Source organism: Oncorhynchus tshawytscha, linkage group LG19 (assembly GCF_018296145.1).
Source record: "Oncorhynchus tshawytscha isolate Ot180627B linkage group LG19, Otsh_v2.0, whole genome shotgun sequence".
NCBI classification, from domain to species: domain Eukaryota; kingdom Metazoa; phylum Chordata; class Actinopteri; order Salmoniformes; family Salmonidae; genus Oncorhynchus; species Oncorhynchus tshawytscha.
The window spans coordinates 31,497,664-31,518,536 of NC_056447.1; the positions used below are offsets into that span (position 1 = coordinate 31,497,664).

Sequence of the window (20,873 nt, forward strand, 5' to 3'; positions counted from 1 at the left end):
CCCTGGTTGAACATGGTGGGCAACATCAGCAAGTAACGTTAGCCACTCTAGTATGGTGGTTGAAAATGTTGTTTTATTAAGACAGTGTGCATATGTCCCCCGTTTTTTTCACCAACAAACCATTAAATCGAGCTAAGGAGGTTACGCACACAAGTGCAGCCTGAGTGGAGGATGTTTTACTTACGATCCGGTCCATTTGTGACAACCTGGGCGGCAGGGTAGCCTAGTGGTTAGAGCGTTGGATTAGTTACCGAAAGGTTGCAAGTTCATATCCCCGAGCTGACAATGTACTAATCTGTCGTTCTGCCCCCGAACAAGGCAGTTCCGCCGTCATTGAAAATAAGAATTTGTTTTTAACTGACTTGCCTGGTTAAATAGTAAAGCGTAAAGTAAGATTACAAACGACGTAAATGGAATAACAGCGACATCATGCGGTCAGTTGGGCTAAGTATGAGAAAGCCTAACGTGAAGATGAAGCCGGTGTTACAGTTTTACATCTCGTGAACAAGATTTAGTCACCACCTTTCCACCAGAAGAGAAGACAGCGCTGGCTAGCATTTTCCATTCGTTGAGCTGGCCGGGGATGCTAACCGCAATGTGTGTACAGTGAATTTGAATTAGCTTTTTTTTTTTTAAAGCAGTCAATGGCCATAAGCGTAGTTATAGTAAATATTAGCCACATCTACCGGGCTTTTGAGAGAAGATCTCGTCATGTTTAGTAGAGATGCGGAGGTCTTGCGCGCGGGCTGCCAACAAAGTCCGTCTGAAAAAACGCTGCTGTTTCCCCAGCTCTCTCGTTTGACATAGTCCGGGTAAGGACACTCAATGACGTCTAATAACAGCCAGTTTGTTATACTGTTTGTAACATGGATTTCATTATGTTGTGTGGCGACCCGGTCGCACAGAAATACAGGGGGTAACGTTATGCATGCATGTCAGTCAACTGCTATGCAGTAACGCCAAGCTAAGCTAACTGTGGCTGTTGCAATAAGCTCTCAATTAGTTAACTGGCTGATTAACAGAATCAGTAGTTGGCTAACTAAGTCTGTCATCCAAGTAACCTAGTTATATAAACCAGTTAGCTAACTTATCTTACATATTACAGTAACACAAGTAATAAGGTAGAACGACCACTGTATTAGCTATAGCCAGAATATGTTGCTTTGCTGGTACATGTCAATCTCTGTATGTCAACTGTCACCAACATATGTTGCCTGACCATGTCAGGACCAAGCAGGACCAAGCAGGACCAGCATCAGTCTTCTACTACTCAGTAGCCACAACTGCAGTGTGACCTTAGATCTGGTAGCACATGAATTAATTCATCTTTATTTAACCAGGTAAGTTGACTGAGAACACATTCTCATTTACAGCAACGACCTGGGGAATAGTTACAGGGGAGATGAATGAGACTATTGTAAGCTGGGGATGATTAGGTAACCGTATGAGGGCCAGATTGGGAATTTAGCCAGGACACCAGGGTTAACACCCCTACTCTTACAATAAGTGCCATGGGATCTTTAGTGACCACAGAGAGTCAGGACACCCGTTTGAAGTCCCTTCCGAAAGATGGCACCTAACACAGGGCAATGGCCCAATCACTGCCCTAGGGATATTTTTTTAGACCAGAGGAAAGGGTGCTTCCTACTGGCCCTCCAAACACCACTTCCAGCAGCATCTGGTCTCCCATCCAGGACCAACCCTGCTTAGCTTCAAATGCAAGCCAGCAGTGGGATGCAGGGTGGTATGCTGCTGGCCAGGTTTTATCATGATCTGGTGAATACAGGTAAAATACACAATATTGCTATTGTAGTAATGCAATTATTTACCTGTAATTCTTTGATCCGAAGGTGATGACAAAGCTGAATCATGCCGGGTAAATTGAAAGCTAAGATTGTGGCGGGGCGTCACTTACCAGTCATGGACCGAGCCAGCGACCTCACTGATGCCTTTGTAGAGGTGAGCATGGTCCATTCTAAGTTTACCCTGAAAAAAACATCAGGTCAACGTAATCTTACAACCCCTTCAACACATATACTTCGTTACAGTGATGCAGTACTAGCCTTGTGGTGTTCTTCATTGATGTTGTCTTACAGGTCAAATTTGGCAACACAACTTTCAAAACGGATGTCTACCCCAAGTCCCTTAACCCACAGTGGAACTCAGAGTGGTTCAAATTTGAGGTAAAATGTGTGAATATGACTTCTTGACTTATTTCTCTGTGAAGGAAGGTGTTTGTGAATGGCATAGGATTTACAGGGTGAAGAAGCTGCAGCAGGGTTCTCCACAAAGAATGTAAGAGGGGCGCTTCGCCGCTTTGTGGGCTGGCTGCACCACAATGTAAAAAAACAACTATATTTGCCATTTTTGCTCTAGATTGCAGGAAATGTCAGTTACATGTGTTAAAACATGCTAAAATCTTTGCGCCCCTCCGGGCATCCCCCGGCCATACTCAGCAGCACCACCTTGTTAAAAAATCCTGGGGCGAACCCAGTAGAGTCAACATGATTGTCCTGTATTATTGTTTCCCCAACTTTGTCCCCCCTCCTCTAGGTGGATGATGAGGATTTGCAGGATGAGCCGTTACAGATCACAGTGTTGGACCATGACACTTACAGTGCCAACGACGCAATAGGGAAGGTCTACATTGACATCGACCCTCTGCTGTCCAGCGAGGCTGCTACCGTCATCTCTGGATGGTTTCCCATCTACGACACTATACACGGTGCGTTTCTTATAGATACTGAACAAAAATATCAACGCAACATAAAATAATTTCAAAGATTTTACTGAGTTAAACATCCTTTAAGGAAATCAGTCAATTTAAATGAATGAATTAGGCTCTAATCTATGGATTTCACTTGACTGGGAATACAGATATACATTTGTTGGTCGCAGATACCTTAAAGAAAATGGGCCTCACCATGGGCCTCAGGATCTCATCATGGTATCTCTGCATTCAAATAGCCATTGATAAAATGCACTTGTGTTCACTGTCCGTAGCTTATGCCTGCCTATACCATAACCCCACCACCACAATGGGGTACTCTGTTCACAACGTTGACATCAGCAAACAGCTCGTCTATGTGACTCCATACACGTGGTCTGCGGTTGTGAGGCTGGTTGGACATGCAACCAAATTCTCAAAAACAACATTGCTGCGGCTTATGGTAGAGAAATTAACATTCTCTGGCAACATCTCTGGTGGACATGCCTGCAGTCAACATTCCAATTGTGTGCTCCCTCAACTTGAGCTGTGTGGCATTGTGTTGTGTGACAAAACTGCACATTTTAGAGTGGCCTTTTATTGTACCCACCACAATGTGCACCTGTGTAATGATCATGCTGTTTAATCAGCTTCTTGATATGCCACACCTGTCAGGTGGATGGATTATCTTGGCAAAGGAGAAATGCTCACTAACAGGGGTGTAAACAAATTTGCACAACATTTGAGAGAAATATGCTTTTTGTGCATCTGGAAAATTTCTGGGATCTTTTATTTCAGCTCATGAAACTTAAGACCAACACTTTACATGTTGTGTTTTATATTTTTCTTCAGTGTAATCCCCATCTACCACACCATACACAGTCAGTTATATACTTCCACTATCTATGACACAAGTTATATACTTACCCATCAACAGTGCATGGCCACAGTGGTATTTTTCAGATACATAACCAGGCCTCTAAAGAAATACACAGTGTTCTCTGTGTAACAGCCTGTAAATGCATGTTGTTCCTCTGCTGTAAAAACACTGCCTTACTAAAAGCTGTTATTTAACGGTATCTATCTAGTAATGATGATGTAGCGCCTGTCTTCCTGGTTTGAGAGGGGAGAGGAGTGTGCTTGTGAAGAGTTGGGGTTTCTATTAGAGATCGACCGATTCTGATTTTTCAATGCCAATACCGATTATTGGAGGACCAGAAAAGCCGATATCGATTAATTGGCCGATTTTTTTTTTTTTTTTTAACACAAAAATGACTTTATGTTTATTTTTTTATTACATTTGTAATAATGACAATTACAACAATACTGAATTAACACTTATTTTAACTTAATATAAAACATCAATAAAATCAATTTAGCCTCAAATAAATAATGAAACATGTTCAATTTGGTTTAAATAATGCAAAAACAAAGTGTTGGAAAATAAAGTCATATGTGCCATGTAAAAATGTGTGCCATGTAAAAAAAAAAGCTAACGTTTAAGTTCCTTGATCAGAACATGAGAACATGTGAAAGTTGGTGGTTCCTTTTAACATGAGACTTCAATATTCCAAGGTAAGAGGTATTAGGTTATAGTTAATATAGTATTTATAGGATTTCTCTCTATACCATTTATATTTCAAATACCTTTGACTATTGGATGTTCTTATAGGCACTATAGTATTGCCAGTGTAACAGTATAGCTTCCGTCCCCCTCCTCGCCCCTACCTGGGCTCGAACCAGGAACACATCGACAACAGCCACACTCGAAGCATCGTTACCCATCACTCCACAAAAGCCGCGGCCCTTGCAGCGCAAGGGGAATAACTACTCCAAATCTAAAAGCGAGACGTTTGAAACAGTATTAGCGCACACCCAGCTAAATAGCTAGCCATTTCACATTGGTTACACCAGCCATTAGGCTGATAGGCTTGAAGTCATAAACAGCGCTGTGCTTGTGAAGAGCTGCTGGCAAAACGCACGAAAGTGCTGTTTGAATGAATTATTACAGGCCTGCTGCTGCTCAGTCAGACTGCTCTATCAAATCAGACTTAATTATAACATGATAACACAGAAATACGAGCCTTTGGTCATTAATATGATCGAATCAGGAAACTATCATTTCGAAAACAAAACGTTTATTATTTCAGTGAAATACGGAACCGTTCAGTATTTTATCTAACGGGTGGCATCGCTAAGTCTAAATATTCTTGTTACATTGCACTACCTTCAATGTATGTCATAATTACATAAAATTCTGGCAAATTAGTTTGCAATGAGCCAGGCAGCCCAAACTGTTGCATATACCCTGACTCTGCGTGCAATGAACACAAGAGAAATTACACAATTTCACCTGGTTAATATTGCCTGCTAAACTGGATTAGTAGTTATAACTAGTGATTAGGATTGATTGTTTTTTATAAGATAAGTTTAATGCTAGCTAGCAATTTACCTTGGCTTCTACTGCATTCGTGTAACAGGCAGGCTACTCGTGGAGTGCAATGGTTAAAGCGTTGGACTAGTTAACTGTGCGGTTGCAAGATTGGAACCCCTGAGCTGACAAGGTGAAAATCTGTCATTCTGCCCCTGAACAAGGCAGTTAACCCACAGTTCCAATGCAGTCATTGAAAATAAGAATGTGTTCTTAACTGACTTGCCTAGTTAAATAAAAGGTATAAATAAAAGTTTTTATTTTATTTTTAATATTCGGAAATCGGTGCCCAAAAATACAGATTTCTGATTGTTATGGAAACTTGAAATCGGCCCTAATTAATCAGCCATTCCGATTAATCGGCCGACCTCTAGTTTCTATGGTTCGGTGGTGTTTTTGTCTGGTAGTAATGTTTCTGTTCATTCTGTCCTCTCCTACAGGTATCAGAGGGGAGATTAATGTTCTGGTAAAGGTGGACCTCTTCAACGACCTAAACCGCTTCAGACAGTCCTCCTGTGGTGTCAAGTTCTTCTGCAGTGAGTCCTGGTTCCCTATGGGGATGTACTATAGTAGAGAGATCTAGTCACAAGAAATGGCTGATGATGATAATGAATGATGATAAGGTGTTTATGCGTGTGTTAGCAACATCCATCCCGAGGTGTTACCGCGCGGCGCTGGTCCATGGTTTTGTTGAGGAGCTGGTGGTGAACGAGGACCCGGAGTACCAGTGGATTGACCGCATCAGAACCCCCAGGGCTTCTAATGAGGCCCGCCAGCGACTCATCTCCCTCATGTCTGGTACATAACCCAGCTATCTAATTTCTCTACTGTGTGTGTGTGTGTGTGTGTGTGTGTGTGTGTATAATATATAGTGTATATACAGTGGGGCAAAAACAGTATTTAGTCAGCCACCAATTGTGCAAGTTCTCCCACTTAAAAAGATGAGAGGCCTGTAATTTTCATCATAGGTACACTTCAACTATGACAGACAAAATGAGAAAAAAAATCCAGAAAATCACATTGTAGGAATTTTAATGCATTTATTTGCAAATTATGGTAGAAAGTAAGTATTCAATATATCCACATTTTTCTTCCACGTGATGCCATCTATTTTGTGAACTGCACCTGTCCCTCCTGCAGCAAAGCACCCCCACAACATTACGCTGCCACCCCCGTGCTTAACCGTTGGGATGGTGTTCTTCAGCTTGTAAGCGTCCCCCTTTATCCTCCAAACATAACGATGGTCATTATGGCCAAACAGTTCTGTTTTTGTTTCATCAGACCAGAGGACATTTCTCCAAAAAGTATGATCTTTGTCGCCATGTGCAGTTGCAAACTGTAGTCTGTCTTTTTTATGGCGGTTTTGGAGCAGTGGCCTCTTCCTTGCTGAGCGGCCTTTCAGGTTATGTCGATATAGGACTCGTTTTACTGTGGATATAGATACTTTTGTACCTGTTTCCTCCAGCATCTTCACAAGGTCCTTTGCTGCTCTTCTTGGATTGATTTGCACTGTTCACACCAAAGAGCGTTCATCTTTAGGAGACAGAACGTGTCTCCTTCCTGAGCGGTATGACGATTGCGTGGACCCATGGTGTTTATAGTTGCGTACTATTGTTTGTACAGATGAACGTGGTACCTTCAGGCGTTTGGAAATTGCTCCCAAGGATGAACCAGACTTGTGGAGGTCTACAATTGTTTTTCTGAGTTCTTTGCTGATTTCTTTTGATTTCCCATGATGTCAAGCAAAGAGGCACTGAGTTTTAAGGGAGGCCTTTAAATACATCCACAGGTACACCTCCAATTGACTCAAATTATGTAAATTAGCCTAACACAAGCTTCTAAAGCAATGACATCATTTTCTGGAATTTTCCAACCTGTTTAAAGGCACAGTCAACTCGGTGTATGTAATCATCTGACCCACTGGAATTGTGAGACAGATTATTTCACTTATAATTAATTCACTGTCTAAACAATTGTTGGAAAAATTACTTGTGTCATGCACAAAGTAGATGTCCTAATCGACTTGCCAAAACTATAGTTAATTAACAAGAAACATGTGGAGTGATTGAAAAACATGTTTTAATGACTCCAACATAAGTGTATGCAAACTTCTGACTTCAACTGTATATATATTACACTATAGAAGTATTCTATAGTATTAGAGTATATTACATCAGAACTCTCAGGGCTTCTAATAAGGCGTGTGTGTGTAGGTGAGCTGCAGAGGAAGATCGGTCTGAAGGTGTTGGAGATGGGTGGTAATGCGGTGGTGGGCTACCTGCAATGCTTTGATCTGGAGGGAGAGTCGGGTCTGGTGGTCCGAGCCATCGGCACCGCCTGCACTCTGGACAAACTCATCCCTGGGACTGCTTCCAACACCATCACACACACCAACACACACCCCAACACCGCCCCGGCATCCAATGCCTGCAACTCCCCCTCTAAGGAAATCAAAGAGTGAGTATTGAACGAATGCATGAGCATGGTGTGTGTGAGAGAGAGCAAGAGAGTGTATGTGTTTGTGCCCTGCCTTTGGACTAACTCCTGTGTGTGTGTCTCAGTATTTCTGCCTTTCTCTACATTTGTGACCAGATTTCTCTGAGGGCTTATGTCAAATTGACATGATCTTATTGTATGATTGTATTTGTCACATGCTTAGTATACACTTGCTTACTTGCGGGTAAATACAAAAAAAATGCAGCGTTAAAGATAACAAATAAATACACAGTCAATAACAAATAAAAATACAGTGTGTAATTGTGTGGTGTCAGTATGCATATGTGTGTGCATGTTATGTATGTGTGTTGGGGTGTCAGTGTAAGGATGTGTGTGGGTAGAGACCAGTGTGTGCATAGTCAGTGCAAAAAAAGGTTCAATGCATGTAGTCCGGGTAGCCATTTGATTAGCCATTTAGCATTCTTGTTTAGAAGTCTTATGGCTTGGGGTTAGAAGCTGTTCAGGGTCTTGTTAACACCGCCTGGTATAGAGGTTCTGGATGGCAGGAAGCTCGGCCCCAGTGATGTACTGGGCCAAACACACTACACTCTGTACCGCCTTAGGGTCGGATGCCAAGCAGTTGCCATACCAAGCAGTGATGCATCTAGCCAACATGCTCTTGATGGTGCAGCTGTATAACTTTTTCAGGATCTGGACCAATGCCAAATCTTCTCAGCGTCCTGAGGGGGAAGAGGCATTGTCGTGCCCTCTTCACGACTGTGTCGGTGTGTTTGGACCATGATAGATCCTTAGTAGCGTGGACACCGAAGTACTTGAAACTCTTGACACACTCCACTATAGCCTCGTCGATGTGCATGGGGAGTGATTGGCCCTTTCCTGTAGTACATAATCAGCTCCTTTGTCTTACTCACATTGAAGGAGAGGTTGTTGTCCTGGCACCACACTGCCAGGCTTCTGACCTACCTATAGGCTGTCTCATCGTTGTCGGTGATCAGTCTTACCACTGCCATGTCGTTGACAAACTTAATGATGGTGTTGGAGTCGTGAGCAGCTACGCAGTTGTGAGTGAACAGGGAGTACAGGAGGTAACTAAGCACATACCCCTGAGGATCCCTGTGTTGAGGGTCAGTGTGGCGGATGTGTTGTTGCCTACCCTCATGAAGCCCAGGATCCAGTTGCAGGGGGAGGTGTTCAGTCCCAGTGACCTTAGCTTAGTGATGAGCTTCGAGGGCACTATGGTGTTGAACGCTGAGCTGTAGTCAATGAACAGCATTTTCACATAGGTGTTCCTTTTGGCCAAGTGGGAAAGGGCAGTGTGGAGTGCAATAGAGAGTGCGTCATCTGTAGTGGCGGTATGTGATGTGGGTCCAGACTGGGTCAGGGAGAAGTTGAACATTTCAGTGAAGACGCTTGCCATCTGGTCAGCGCATGCTCTGAGTATGCGTCCTGGTAATCCACCTTTTGAGTGTTAACTTGTTTAAAGGTCTTACTCACATTGGCTACGGTAGCATGATTACACAGTTGTCCGGAACAGCTGGTGCTCTCAAGCATGGTTCAGTATTGCTTAACTCGAAACAAGCATAGAAGGCATTTAGATTGTCTGGTATGCTCGTGTCACTGGGCAGCTAGTGGGTGAGTTTCCCTTTGTAATCCGTGGTAGTTTGCCAGCCGTGCCACATCCGACGAGTGTCAGAGCTGGTGTGGTAGGGTTAGATCTTAGTCCTGTATTGATGTTTTTCCTCATTTGTGGTTCGTAGGAGGGCGTACCGGGATTTATAAAAAGCATCTTGGTTAGTTTCCCACTCCCTGAAAGTGGGAGCTCTAGCCTTTAGCTCAGTGTGGATGTTACCTGTAATACATGGCTTCTGGTTAGGATACGTACATGCGTACGGTTACTGTGGGGACGACGTCGTTGATGCACTTATTAATGAAGCCGGTGACTGATGTGGTAAACTCCTCAATGCCATCCGGTGAACCCCGGAACATATCCCGGAATGGCTAGCCAGGAAAGATCTTGTCTTTCTCCCTATATAGCTCAGTGTTTTCTCCTTCGCTAAACTAGATTAATGAGTTTACATTTGTCATATTTACAGATCCCACACAAGTTTGTAATTAAGGCACATGAACGTTCACATGTTCAAGAAGGCATTTCTGTCCCCCAAAAAATGTATATGTATTTTTTCCAACAGCCCTACTGTGAAGTAGGAACTAGCGTCCTGTCACACTTGGTGTGTGTGTGTTATATCATGTGACAAAGCTATAGTATATGCCATATTTGAGATATGCACATGGACACACAGCCCCCTTCCCCTGTGTCTGTCTTTTTGTCTGTTTCTAATGGCTCTACTCTTTGCATTTGCATGTTAGTGCTGCACTCTCTCTCATTTGACTGTGTGTGTGTCTGAGGGCTGTGCATGAGCTTGTTCCTGCTAGTATGGTCGGAGGAAGGTGGGGTAGATGAATGGAGAGAGAAAAGAAGGTAGGGTGGGTGCCGGTGCAAGCATTTTCTTTAGCTGCAGCATGTGGTGTTTATAATGCAAAAGGAGGGGGTAGACAACCTCTCTTTATTTTTTATTGTCTTTTCTTGTGCTCTATTTTTCTTTGCTGCAATGTTGTGGTGTGTTGTGTTTCTCTTCTTCTCTGCCTCTGCTGCACATGGATTGGCTCTTCTCTTGCTGTATGCGTTTGGATTGGTCCACTGTCCGTCTCTACATGGTGATTGATTCAGGTCTCCTCTGGCCCACGGATGTCGCTCCAGCCACAACAGCCCTGTCCACTCAGCCTGCAGCTCTCAGAGACTGTCCCACTCCCAGAACTTCTCTGTCTCTGTCCCTACTCTGGTCTTTACTGGTACGGTCAGAGAAAAATAGCGAGAGGGAGGGAGGGAGAGCAGGAAGGCTCTTCCCTGAGAGGGAGGGAGTCCCAGAATCTGTGTTCCTACTTGGGTCTTCACTCGTACATAGAAAGGGAGCGATTATAAAAGAGAAATAAGGAGACAGACATAGAAGAGCGAGGTAAACTGAGGGAAAGGGGAGAGCCAGAGCATGAGACAGAGAAACTAATGGATAGCCATCGGTGAGATAGTTACCACTCTCTCTCCCCCCCAAAAAAATCAACCTCCGAGCCCATTCTTCCTTGCCATTGGATGAGATTGTGACATCACCAGCCCCAAACACTTCCTCTTCTTGTGTCCCCCGCAGCCAATCATAGAGCCCATGCCCAAGCAGATCCATCCCTTCCGCCTGTCCTAATTTTGCCTGATTCTATGTAGTTTTTCCCCAAATTCCATTCTGCTCACAAAAACAACATTGGATGTTCTAAGTCCACAAAAATGTTTACACCACAACAGGAGACCACGTTTGAGGCCTGGGAAAAATGAAACATTTAAAAGTTGTGTGTAGTTACCTTTTAATGCAAGTGCAAACCAGAAAGAGACCGTTGTTTGGTGAATGGTGTTTCTGTAGTGCTCATGTGATTGCAGGGTTTGCAAAACAAATGGCCACTGGATTGATTTAAATGATCATGATATCATTCTGTCTGGTAGGCATAGGCTACTTTTGTAGTTAACATTTAATTGAAAAGGTTTTTGGGAAAGTCTTTCCATCTCTACCAGAAGATTGTTATCATTAGCTTCATCGCCAACGGCTACACAAAGTGTAGACATGCATGCGCACTGCACACATACACAGAGACGTGCATTCCTGTGCCGTTTCAGAAGGTTTCTGGGAAATACGAATCACTGATGCATTTCATTGATGTCTTATGATTAACTTGGACAAATTAATGCATTTTCTAGTACCGTAAATTCAATAAATGTTTGAATATTCATTATATTCCGTTTTAATGTCTGGATTCTGAGATCTTGTCCAATGCAGATTTTTTTAGGGCCCCAAGCATCTGACTTAGTCCAGTTCAATCAACTATATTTGTCTCCATGGGCAGTCACCCTGGAGTCTGTTGGCCTCAATTCCTTTTCAATTCAGTTGATGTTGGAAGGGAATTTAAATTCCAATTCAAGAAACTACTCATCCCTTTAGTGTTGTGTTGGGTTGGCCCATGTTGTGTTGTGTGTTTCTGCCATGCTTTCTTCCTGAGTTCTATATATCTGTGTGTGCTTCTGTTTACGCTTCATGTGCTTGGCTTTTTAGTTCTGCAGCCCAGTCATTTGCACTCCACATACCTCTCTCACACATACATACACACACACACGGTGAGGTGACTGATGTGCGTGTGTGTGTTCTCCTGGCAGGCCCGTGTTCAGTGAGGACCCAACCCACCCCCTCTCTGTCCCTCCCACCCCTCTCAGAATACTTCCCCCCTCCTCCTCTCCTCCTCCCTTCTCTCCATCCAAGCCATGCAGTCGCCAGTCCTCCTCCTCAGACACAGACCTCAGTCTGACGCCCAAGATGGGTAAGACCCCACCACCCTCCTCACCCTTCCTCACACTCTCTGTCTGCTCCTTTCCTCACCCCCCACTCTGAACCTGACTGTGTTTAATTTTTCCATCCCATTTCCTTGTTTAATTGATATATTTCAAGTCATTGTGTTAGAAACACACACACACAGCAGCTGTGGACCATAGATTTCTGGTGTTGACCACGTAATAACCCGCACACCCCTAGGGCATGACATGGTTCCCCCTACTGGTGGAAATACACCCTAGGAACCCCCCTTTCTTCCTCTCTTCTCTACTCCCTTCTTCCTAAAGGATTTGTATTTTCCTTCCTTATGTTTTCCTGTCAGGTTTAAGATCTGGTGACTTTCCTCCGCTGTCCCTTTCTTCTCTGCTTTTCTTGATGTCTTGTTTTTTGGCTCTCCTCTCCCCACCTGCCTCTGTCGCTCTCTTCTCTTCCTCTCCTGTCACTCTCGCTTTCCTCACCTTTTTCTCTGCCCCACAGTGACCTCCTCCCAAGAGAGGTTTGTCTCCCGTCCCAGTTCCCCTGCCCTCTCCTCCTCTGACTCCCTGCCCCTTCCTCCCTCTGGGCCAATCCTGTGCAGCCTTGTGTCTGCCCCCCAAGCCAACACCCTGCCCCCTCTCCCCTCTGTCCAATCAGAGGGGTATGTGTTGAGAGAGAGTATCATTCAGTGAAGAGCTGATGGCAGCTTTTGGTAGGAAAGTCATGAAACAGTCCTGACAACACTCTTTTCATAACACTATAACAGCTTGCAGGAGTCACAAAGCCAAACAACATCCTGTATAACACCTGTTACACTTAAAGTTAAATAGCCATTTATTATAGTCTCAGGTAGGGCACAGAGTGCAAAATTTGTGAATGTCTAAAACACCTTTTACAAACTCCCTCTATAACCACACCTTAGAAACCTCTATAACCACCCCTTAGAAACCTCTATAACAACCGTATAGAATGCGTTCGGAAAGTATTCAGACCCCTTCCTTTTTTTCACATTTTATTACGTTACTGCCTTATTCTAAAATTGATTAAATAAATGTTTTGCATCATCAATCTACACACAATACCCAATAATGACAAAGCAATAACAGGTTTTTTGACATTTTTGTAAAGAAAGAAATACCTTATTTACATAAGTATTCAGACCCTTGCTATGAGACTTAAAATTGAGCTCCGGTGTATCCTGTTTCCATTGATCATTCTTGATGTTTCTACAACTTGATTGGAGTCCACCTGTGGTAAATTCAATTGATTAGACATGATTTAGAAAGGCACACACCTGTCTATATTATGTCCCACAGTTGACAGTGCATGTCAGAGCAAAAACCAATCCGTGCGGTTGAAGGAATTGTCCGTATAACTACGTGACAGGATTGTGTCGAGGCACCGCTCTGGGGAAGAGTACCAACACGTTTCTGCAGCATTGAAGGTCCCCAAGAACACAGTGGCCTCCAACATTCTTAAATGGAAGAAGTTTGGAACCACCAAGTCTCGTCCTAGAGCTGAGCAATCGGGGGAGAAGGGCATTGGTCAGGGAGGTGATCAAGATCCCGATGGTCACTCTGACAGAGCTCCAGAGTTTCTATTTGGAGATGGTTGTCCTTCTGGAATGTTCTCCCATCTCTGCAGCACTCCACCAATCATACCTTTATGGTAGCGTGGCCAGACAGAAGCCACTCCTCAGTAAAAGGCAGTTGACAGCCCACTTGGAGTTTTCCAAAAAGCACCAAAAGGACTCTCAGACCATGAGAAACAAGATTCTCTGATCTGATGAAACTAAGATTGAATACTTTGGCCTGAATGCCAAGTGTCACATCTGAAGGAAACCTGGCACCAATCCTACGGTGAAGCATGGTGGTGGCAGCATCATGCTTTGGGGATGTTTTTCTTCGGCAGGGACCTAGAGACTAGTCAGCATTGAAGGCAAAATTAAATGTAGCAAAGAGGGATGAGGTTGGGTGGAAAAAGGACTTGGAGTGAGAAATATATTTTTTGTCATGGGCAAAGAAACTCAGAATGGGTGATTATACTAATTAATACAAATGTTGATCCGATTGTGCAAACAGATCATCAAGGAAGATGTGGGACAAATAATGACGATTCCCACTTCTTCTTCAAAATATCTATTGTTTACAAGCTACGAATGAATATATTATTATGGTGGGAGATTATATTACGGTTTTAAGTACACTACCGTTCAAAAGTTTGGGGTCAATTAGAAATGTTCTTGTTTTTGAAAGGAAAAGCATGATTTTTTTGTCCATTAAAATAACATAAAATTGATCATAAATACAGTGTAGACATTGTTCCTCTGTCCAGTGTCTGTGTTCTTTTAGCCATCTTAATCTTTTATTTTTATTGGCCAGTCTGAGATATAACTTTTTCTTTGCAACTCTGCCTAGAAGGCCAGCATCCCGGAGTCGCCTCTTCACTGTTGACGTAGAGACTGGTGTTTTTCGGGTACTATTTAATGCAGCTGTCAGTTGAGGACTTGTGAGGCGTCTGTTTCTCCAGCTAGATACTCTAATGTACTTGTCCTCTTGCTCTGTTGTGCACCGGGGCCTCCCACTCTTTCTATTCTGGTTAGAGCCAGTTTTAGCTGTTCTGTGAAGGGTGTAGTACACAGCGTTGTACAAGATCATTCGTTTCTTGGAAATGTATTGCATGGAATAGCCTTCCTTTCTCAGAACAAGATTAGACTGACAAGTTTCAGAAGAAAGGTTGTTTTTTTCCATTTTGAGCCTGTAATCGAACACACAACTGCTGATGCTCCAGATACTCATCTAAAGAAGGCCAGTTGTATTGCTTCTTTAATCAGAACAACAGTTTTCAGCTGTGCTAACATAATTGCAAAAGGGTTCTCTAATGATCAATTAGCCTTTTAAAATGCTAAACTTGGATTAGCTAACACAATGTGCCATTGGAACACAGGAGTGATGGTTGCTGATAATGGGCATCTGTACACCTATCTCGATATTCCATTAAATATCAGCCGTTTCCAGCTACAGTACTCATTTACAACATTAACAACGTCTGCACTGTATTTATGATCAATTTGATGGACAAAAAAAAGTCATTTTATTTCAAAAACATTTCTAAGTGACCCCAAACTTTTGAACGGTAGTGTACCTTTATTTAACTAGGCAAGTCAGTATAAGAACAAATTCTTATTTTCAATGACTGCCTTGGAACAGTGGGTTAACTGCCTGTTCAGGGGCAGAATGACAGATTTGTACCTTGTCAGCTCGGGGATTTGAACTTGCAACCTTCCGGTTACTAGTCCAACGCTCTAACCACTAGGCTACCCTGGCACCCCGTACCTCAATGGATTGTAAAGAAAATCGCACTACAAGCTATCGCACTCAAGCACTTAAGGAGATAACGAAGATCATGGATACATTAGAACTAGTGGGTATATGGAGGCTGAAAAACCCTGATCTTGTGAGATCTACATGGAGGAGGCTTAAGCTAGCCGTCTTAATTACTTCCTAGTCTCATTCTTGCTGGCATCAAAAGTATTAATAGGAGATCAAATACGATCGGACCACCATCTAATTGGCCTCCTTATAACTCTTACAAAATTTTCACGTAGACAGGGATATTGTAAATTTAATCAAAACCTATTGGTTGACATTTTGTTCTTAACTAAGGCATAATAATTCATAATTTACTTTTCTGCTCATCATAGGTACAGCAGATCCCCTTATTGTATGGGACACTTTTAAATGTACTTTTAGAGGCCCTTCAATACAATACTCATTAAATCAAAAGTAATTTAAGTTGAAAGAGATTAGACTAATAAAGGAAATAGAGGAAGTAACAGCGCAGGTAGATGGTAATGGAAACTGTACTATGGAGGCACAAAATAAGTTAGAGGAAAAACAAAAAGACATGGAAGTACTTATTAAAGAACGATCAAGTGTAATTTATTACAAAAAATAAAGCGAATTGGATGGAAAATGTTAAAATGCACACTTTTTATTATATCTTCAACCGAAGCTACCAAAAATAATTTACAGAAACTCGTTACAAATGGAGTCATTCATCCATGATTCACCAAATTATATTTTGAAAGAGGAAGCAAAATATTTTAAGCATGTTATCTTTTCAGTCTCCTCCATTTCCACTGAATGATGTCAACTGTAAGGATTTATTTCCTAATAATAATAATAATGTAAAATGTACAAGACCTGTATGAAGGCCAAGTTACAGAAGAGGAACTTTTTGAGGCAATAAAATATTTTCAGTCTGGAAAAACACCAGGGCTTGATGGTATGCCAGTAGAGGTATATCATACCTTTTTTGATATTTTAATTAGAGACTGTCAGGTACTCAACAAGAAGGTTTGATTTAATTACTACTAAAACAGGACCCTGGTGGTAGGTATAAAGATACAGTCCATTTAAATAATCTAGAGGCCTCTTACACTTCAGTGTTGTGGTGAAATGCATAGCACATAAAATAAAAAAGGTTTTACCTGGTGTTCATCCTAATCCTGCATTTTGTCTTACATGATATATTGGAGATACTATATGACAATTACTTGAAACAATTGAACATTATGAAACATCAAGATACCAGTCCTGGTCTTCATAGAAGATTTTGGAAAGGCGTTTGATAAAGTAGGACTAGAATTGATAAGTGCCTGGATTACTTTAATTTGAGTGAATCTCTTATACAATGAGTTAAAGTTATGTACAGAAACCCCAGATGTAAAATAGTAAATATTGGTATTGATCTTTTAAGAGGAGTTAAACAAGGCTGTCCGTTGTCTCCATATCTATTTATTATGGCCATTGAAATGCTAGCTATTAAAATTAGATCCAACAAGAACATTAACGGTTAGATTTTCTGGGGATTAAAAGAAAAGTGTCAATGTATGCTGATCCCTGCACAGTCTCATTGAAGATCTTGATGACTTTTCTAGCCTCTCTGGACTAAAACTTAATTATGACAAGTGTGCAATATTAGGTATTGGATCGTTTAAAGAAAGTGTTTACACTACCTCGTAGTTTACCAATAAACTGGGTGGTCAAGTAGCTATACTTGGTATTCACATCTCAAAAGATATAAATTCACTTACCAAAATCAATTTCAATAGAAAGTTGTCTATTCATGAAGTCTGAAGCTTACATACACCTTAGCCAAATACATTTAAACTCAGTTTTTCACAATTCCTGACATTTAATCTTAGTAAAAATGTCCTGTCTTATTTCAGTTAGGATCACCACTTTATTTTAAGAATGTGAAATGTCAGAATAATAGTAGAAAGAATGATTTATTTGTACTTTTATTTCTTAAATCACATTCCCAGTGGGTCAGAAGTTTACATACACTCAATTAGTATTTGGTAGCATTGCCTTTAAATTGTTTAACTTGGGGTCAAACGTTTCGGGTAGCCTTTCACAAGCTTCCCACAATAGGTTGGGTGAATTTTGAGTCAGGTTTGTAGGCCTCCTTGCTCGCACATGCTTTTTCAGTTCTGCCCACACATTTTCTATAGGATTGAGGTCAGGGCTTTGTCATGGCCATTCCAATACCTTGACTTTGTTGTCCTTAAGCCATTTTGCCACAACTTTGATTGATTTGCACTTTTCGTATCAAAGTATGTTCATCTCTAGGAGACAGAACGCGTCTCCTTACTGAGCGGTGTGACGGCTGCGTGGTCCCATGGTGTTTATAGTTGCATACTATTATTTGTACAGATGAACGTGGTACTTTCAGGCGTTTGGAAATTGCTCCCAAGGATGAACCAGACTTGTGGAGGTCTGCAATTTTTTTCTGAGGTCTTGGCTGATTTTCTTTTGATTTTCACATGATGTCAAGCAAAGAGGCACTGAGTTTGAAGGTAGGACTTGAAATACATCCACAGGTACACCTCCAATTAACTCAAATTATGTCAGAAGCTTCTAAAGCCATGACAACCTTTTCTGGAATTTTCCAAGCTGTTTAAAGGCACAGCACACTTAGTGTATGTAAACTTCTGACCCACTAGAATTGTAATACAGTAAAATAATATGTCTAAACAATTGTTGGGAAAATTACTTGTCATTCACCAAGTAGATGTCCTAACCGACTTGCCAAAACTATAGTTTGTTAACAAGAGATTTGTGGAGTGGTTGAAAAACTCGTTTTAATGACTCCAACCTAAGTGATTGTAAACTTCCGACTTCAACTGTACTTAATACTCCAGATGACTAGTTTTTAAAATTATATGAGCAAAAAATATTTAAATTCAATTTTTTTTTGGAATGATAATTCAGACAAAATTAAACATGCCTATTTATGTAATGAATATGAGTTTGGGGAGCTAAAACTATTACATATTAAAGGTTTAAACCTCTCACTAAAAGCTTCACTCATACATAAGTTTTAGTTAAATCTAAATCGGTTCTCCAGTAGATTATTAAGAAAGGCTAATCCATTGTTCAAAAATTGCCTTTTTTTTTCCTTAATATTTTTTAAATTGAATTTATTTCACCTTTATTTAACCAGGTAGGCCAGTTGAGAACAAGTTCTCATTTACAATTGCGACCTGGCCAAGATAAAGCATAGCAGTGTGAACAGACAACACAGAGTTACACATAGAGTAAACAATTAGATTACAACTTCTCATTAATGACTGATTGAAAATTACATTTTTGTTTTAGGTATAGCCCTTTCTTGAACAGGCCATGCAATGCTGGTTACAATTTCTGTTTTATCCTCCAGAGAAGATAGAACAAATGTTATGGTTAAACTAAAATATACTGATTTAATAAAAATATACATTCTTTATGGATAATAAACATAATACCTTTATTTATTTTTAATGATATTATGAATAGAAACGGAGGACTCATGTCACATATGCAGCTATCGAAAATCTATTGGAATATCGGCTAAATCCAAATTTACAACCAGCTGATTACAGCATTACCACAAAAATGGAGGAGAAAAGGGAGAACGTAGGGAATTTTTTTCCTGACATATATTAAAGACACAAATTGGCTGAAAGGAATTGGCATAAATAGAAAAATATACCAGATTAATTTGAGGGCAATTTGGGATGATATTTTCGATGTACCGATTCCATGACACATGGTTTATGAACTGGTACAAAAAAACAACAGTTGATTTTTCAATTAAAATTATTTTATAACATTTTTGCCACCAACAGAATACTATATATGTAGATTTTGCTGTGGTATCTGAATACTTATGTAAATGTGATATCAGTTTATTTTTAATTTTTAATACATTTGCAAACATTTCTCAACACCTGTTTTTGCTTTGTCATTGCGGGGTAGTGTGATGAGGGTAAAAAAAAAAGTTTTAATCCATTATAGAATAAGGTCAAGGGGTCTTAATACTTTCTGAAAGCAATATATTTGCACACGTTTTCCAAACCAGCTTAGCCCTACTTGACCATACCCCACTTAGCCTTGGGTAAACTGTCCATCCCTGCTGGTATCTGGGCCTCATACTGACTGCCTTGGAGTGACCACCTTCCCCTGTCCATTTTTCCACCTCAATGTGTGGTTTAAGGCATGTCCAGATCCCAACACTGTTTTATGAGTCTATAAGGTGGCATAGTCTGCAGCCTCCCAGGCCAGGCCAGTGGCAGGTAGAGTAGTGTACAGAGGGGATAATAAAGCTATTTGGACTCTATCCTCACAGGTAGATCTATGGGAATGTTGTCATTAACAAATATGTGGTAATTACAATGTACACTGAACAAAAATATAAATGCAACAATTTATTTTATTTACCCCCTTTTTTTCTCCCCAATTTCGTGTTATCCAATTGTTTTTAGTAGCTACTATCTTGTCTCATCGCTACAACTCCCGTACGGGCTCGGGAGAGACGAAGGTTGAAAGTCATGCGTCCTCTGATACACAACCCAATCAAGCCACACTGCTTCTTAACACAGCGCGCATCAAACCCGGAAGCCAGCCGCACCAATGTGTCGGAGGAAACACCGTGCACCTGGCAACCTTGGTTAGCGTGCACTGCGCCCGACCCGCCGGTGCGCGATGAGACAAGGATATCCCTACCGGCCAAACCCTCCCTAACCCGGACGACGCTATGCCAATTGTGCGTTGCCCCACGGACCTCCCGGTCGCGGCCGGTTACGACAGAGCCTGTGTGCGAACCCAGAGTCTCTGGTGGCACAGCTGCCCTTAACCACTGCGCCACCCAGGAGGCCATAAATGCAACAATTTCAAAGATTTTACTGAGTTACAGTTCATCTGAGGAAATCAGTCAATTTAAATAAATAAATTAATTGGATTAATCTATGGATTTCACATGACTGGGAATATAGATACCTTTAAAAAAAATAGGGGAGTGGATCAGAAAACCTGTCCGTATTTGGTGTGATCATCCCAAACATGCTCAATGGATGGGTGACATGTCTCGTGAGTATGCAGGCCATGGAAGAACTGGGACTTTTTCAGCTTCCAGGAATTGTGTACAGATCCTTGTGACATTGGGCGTGCATTATCATGCTGAAACGAGGTAATGACGGTGGATGAATGGCACGACAATGGGCCTCCAGATCTTATCACGGTATCTCTGTGCATTCAAATTGACATCGATAAAATGTAATTGTGTTCATTGTCCATAGCTTATGCCTGCCCATACCATAACTCCACCGCCACCATGGGGCACTCTGTTCACATTGACATCAGCAAAATGCTCCGGCCACACAACGCCATACACGCTGTCTGATACAGTTGAACCCGGGATTCATCCGTGAAGAGCAAACTTCTCCAGCGTGCCAGTGGCCATAGAAGGTGAGCATACTGAAGTCAGTTATGACGCCAAGACCCTGGTGAGGACAATGAGCACACAGATGAGCTTCCCTGTGGCAGAAATTCTTTGT

General features: G+C 41.6%; 1 protein-coding gene across 9 annotated transcripts in view; it reads left to right on the forward strand.

Annotated features, from left to right (window-relative positions):
- The first annotated feature begins 303 nt into the window (after positions 1-303).
- c2cd5 (C2 calcium dependent domain containing 5) overlaps positions 304-20,873 on the forward strand; it is a 79,565-nt gene continuing 58,995 nt past the window's right edge. For 3 of the 9 annotated variants that reach the window (XM_024379591.2, XM_024379597.2, XM_024379598.2), the window contains exons 1-9: positions 305-812; positions 1,228-1,340; positions 1,851-1,959; positions 2,097-2,183; positions 2,554-2,725; positions 5,579-5,674; positions 5,781-5,936; positions 7,352-7,595; positions 11,845-12,005. In XM_024379591.2, coding sequence (XP_024235359.1) covers positions 1,870-1,959; positions 2,097-2,183; positions 2,554-2,725; positions 5,579-5,674; positions 5,781-5,936; positions 7,352-7,595; positions 11,845-12,005 — 1,006 coding nt within the window. In that variant the 5' untranslated portion in view covers positions 305-812; positions 1,228-1,340; positions 1,851-1,869. Of the gene's footprint in view, positions 813-1,227; positions 1,341-1,850; positions 1,960-2,096; positions 2,184-2,553; positions 2,726-5,578; positions 5,675-5,780; positions 5,937-7,351; positions 7,596-10,323; positions 10,446-11,844; positions 12,006-20,873 lie in introns of all 9 variants that reach the window. The other 6 variants (XR_002948641.2, XM_024379593.2, XM_024379594.2 and 3 more) reach the window with 5 other exon arrangements.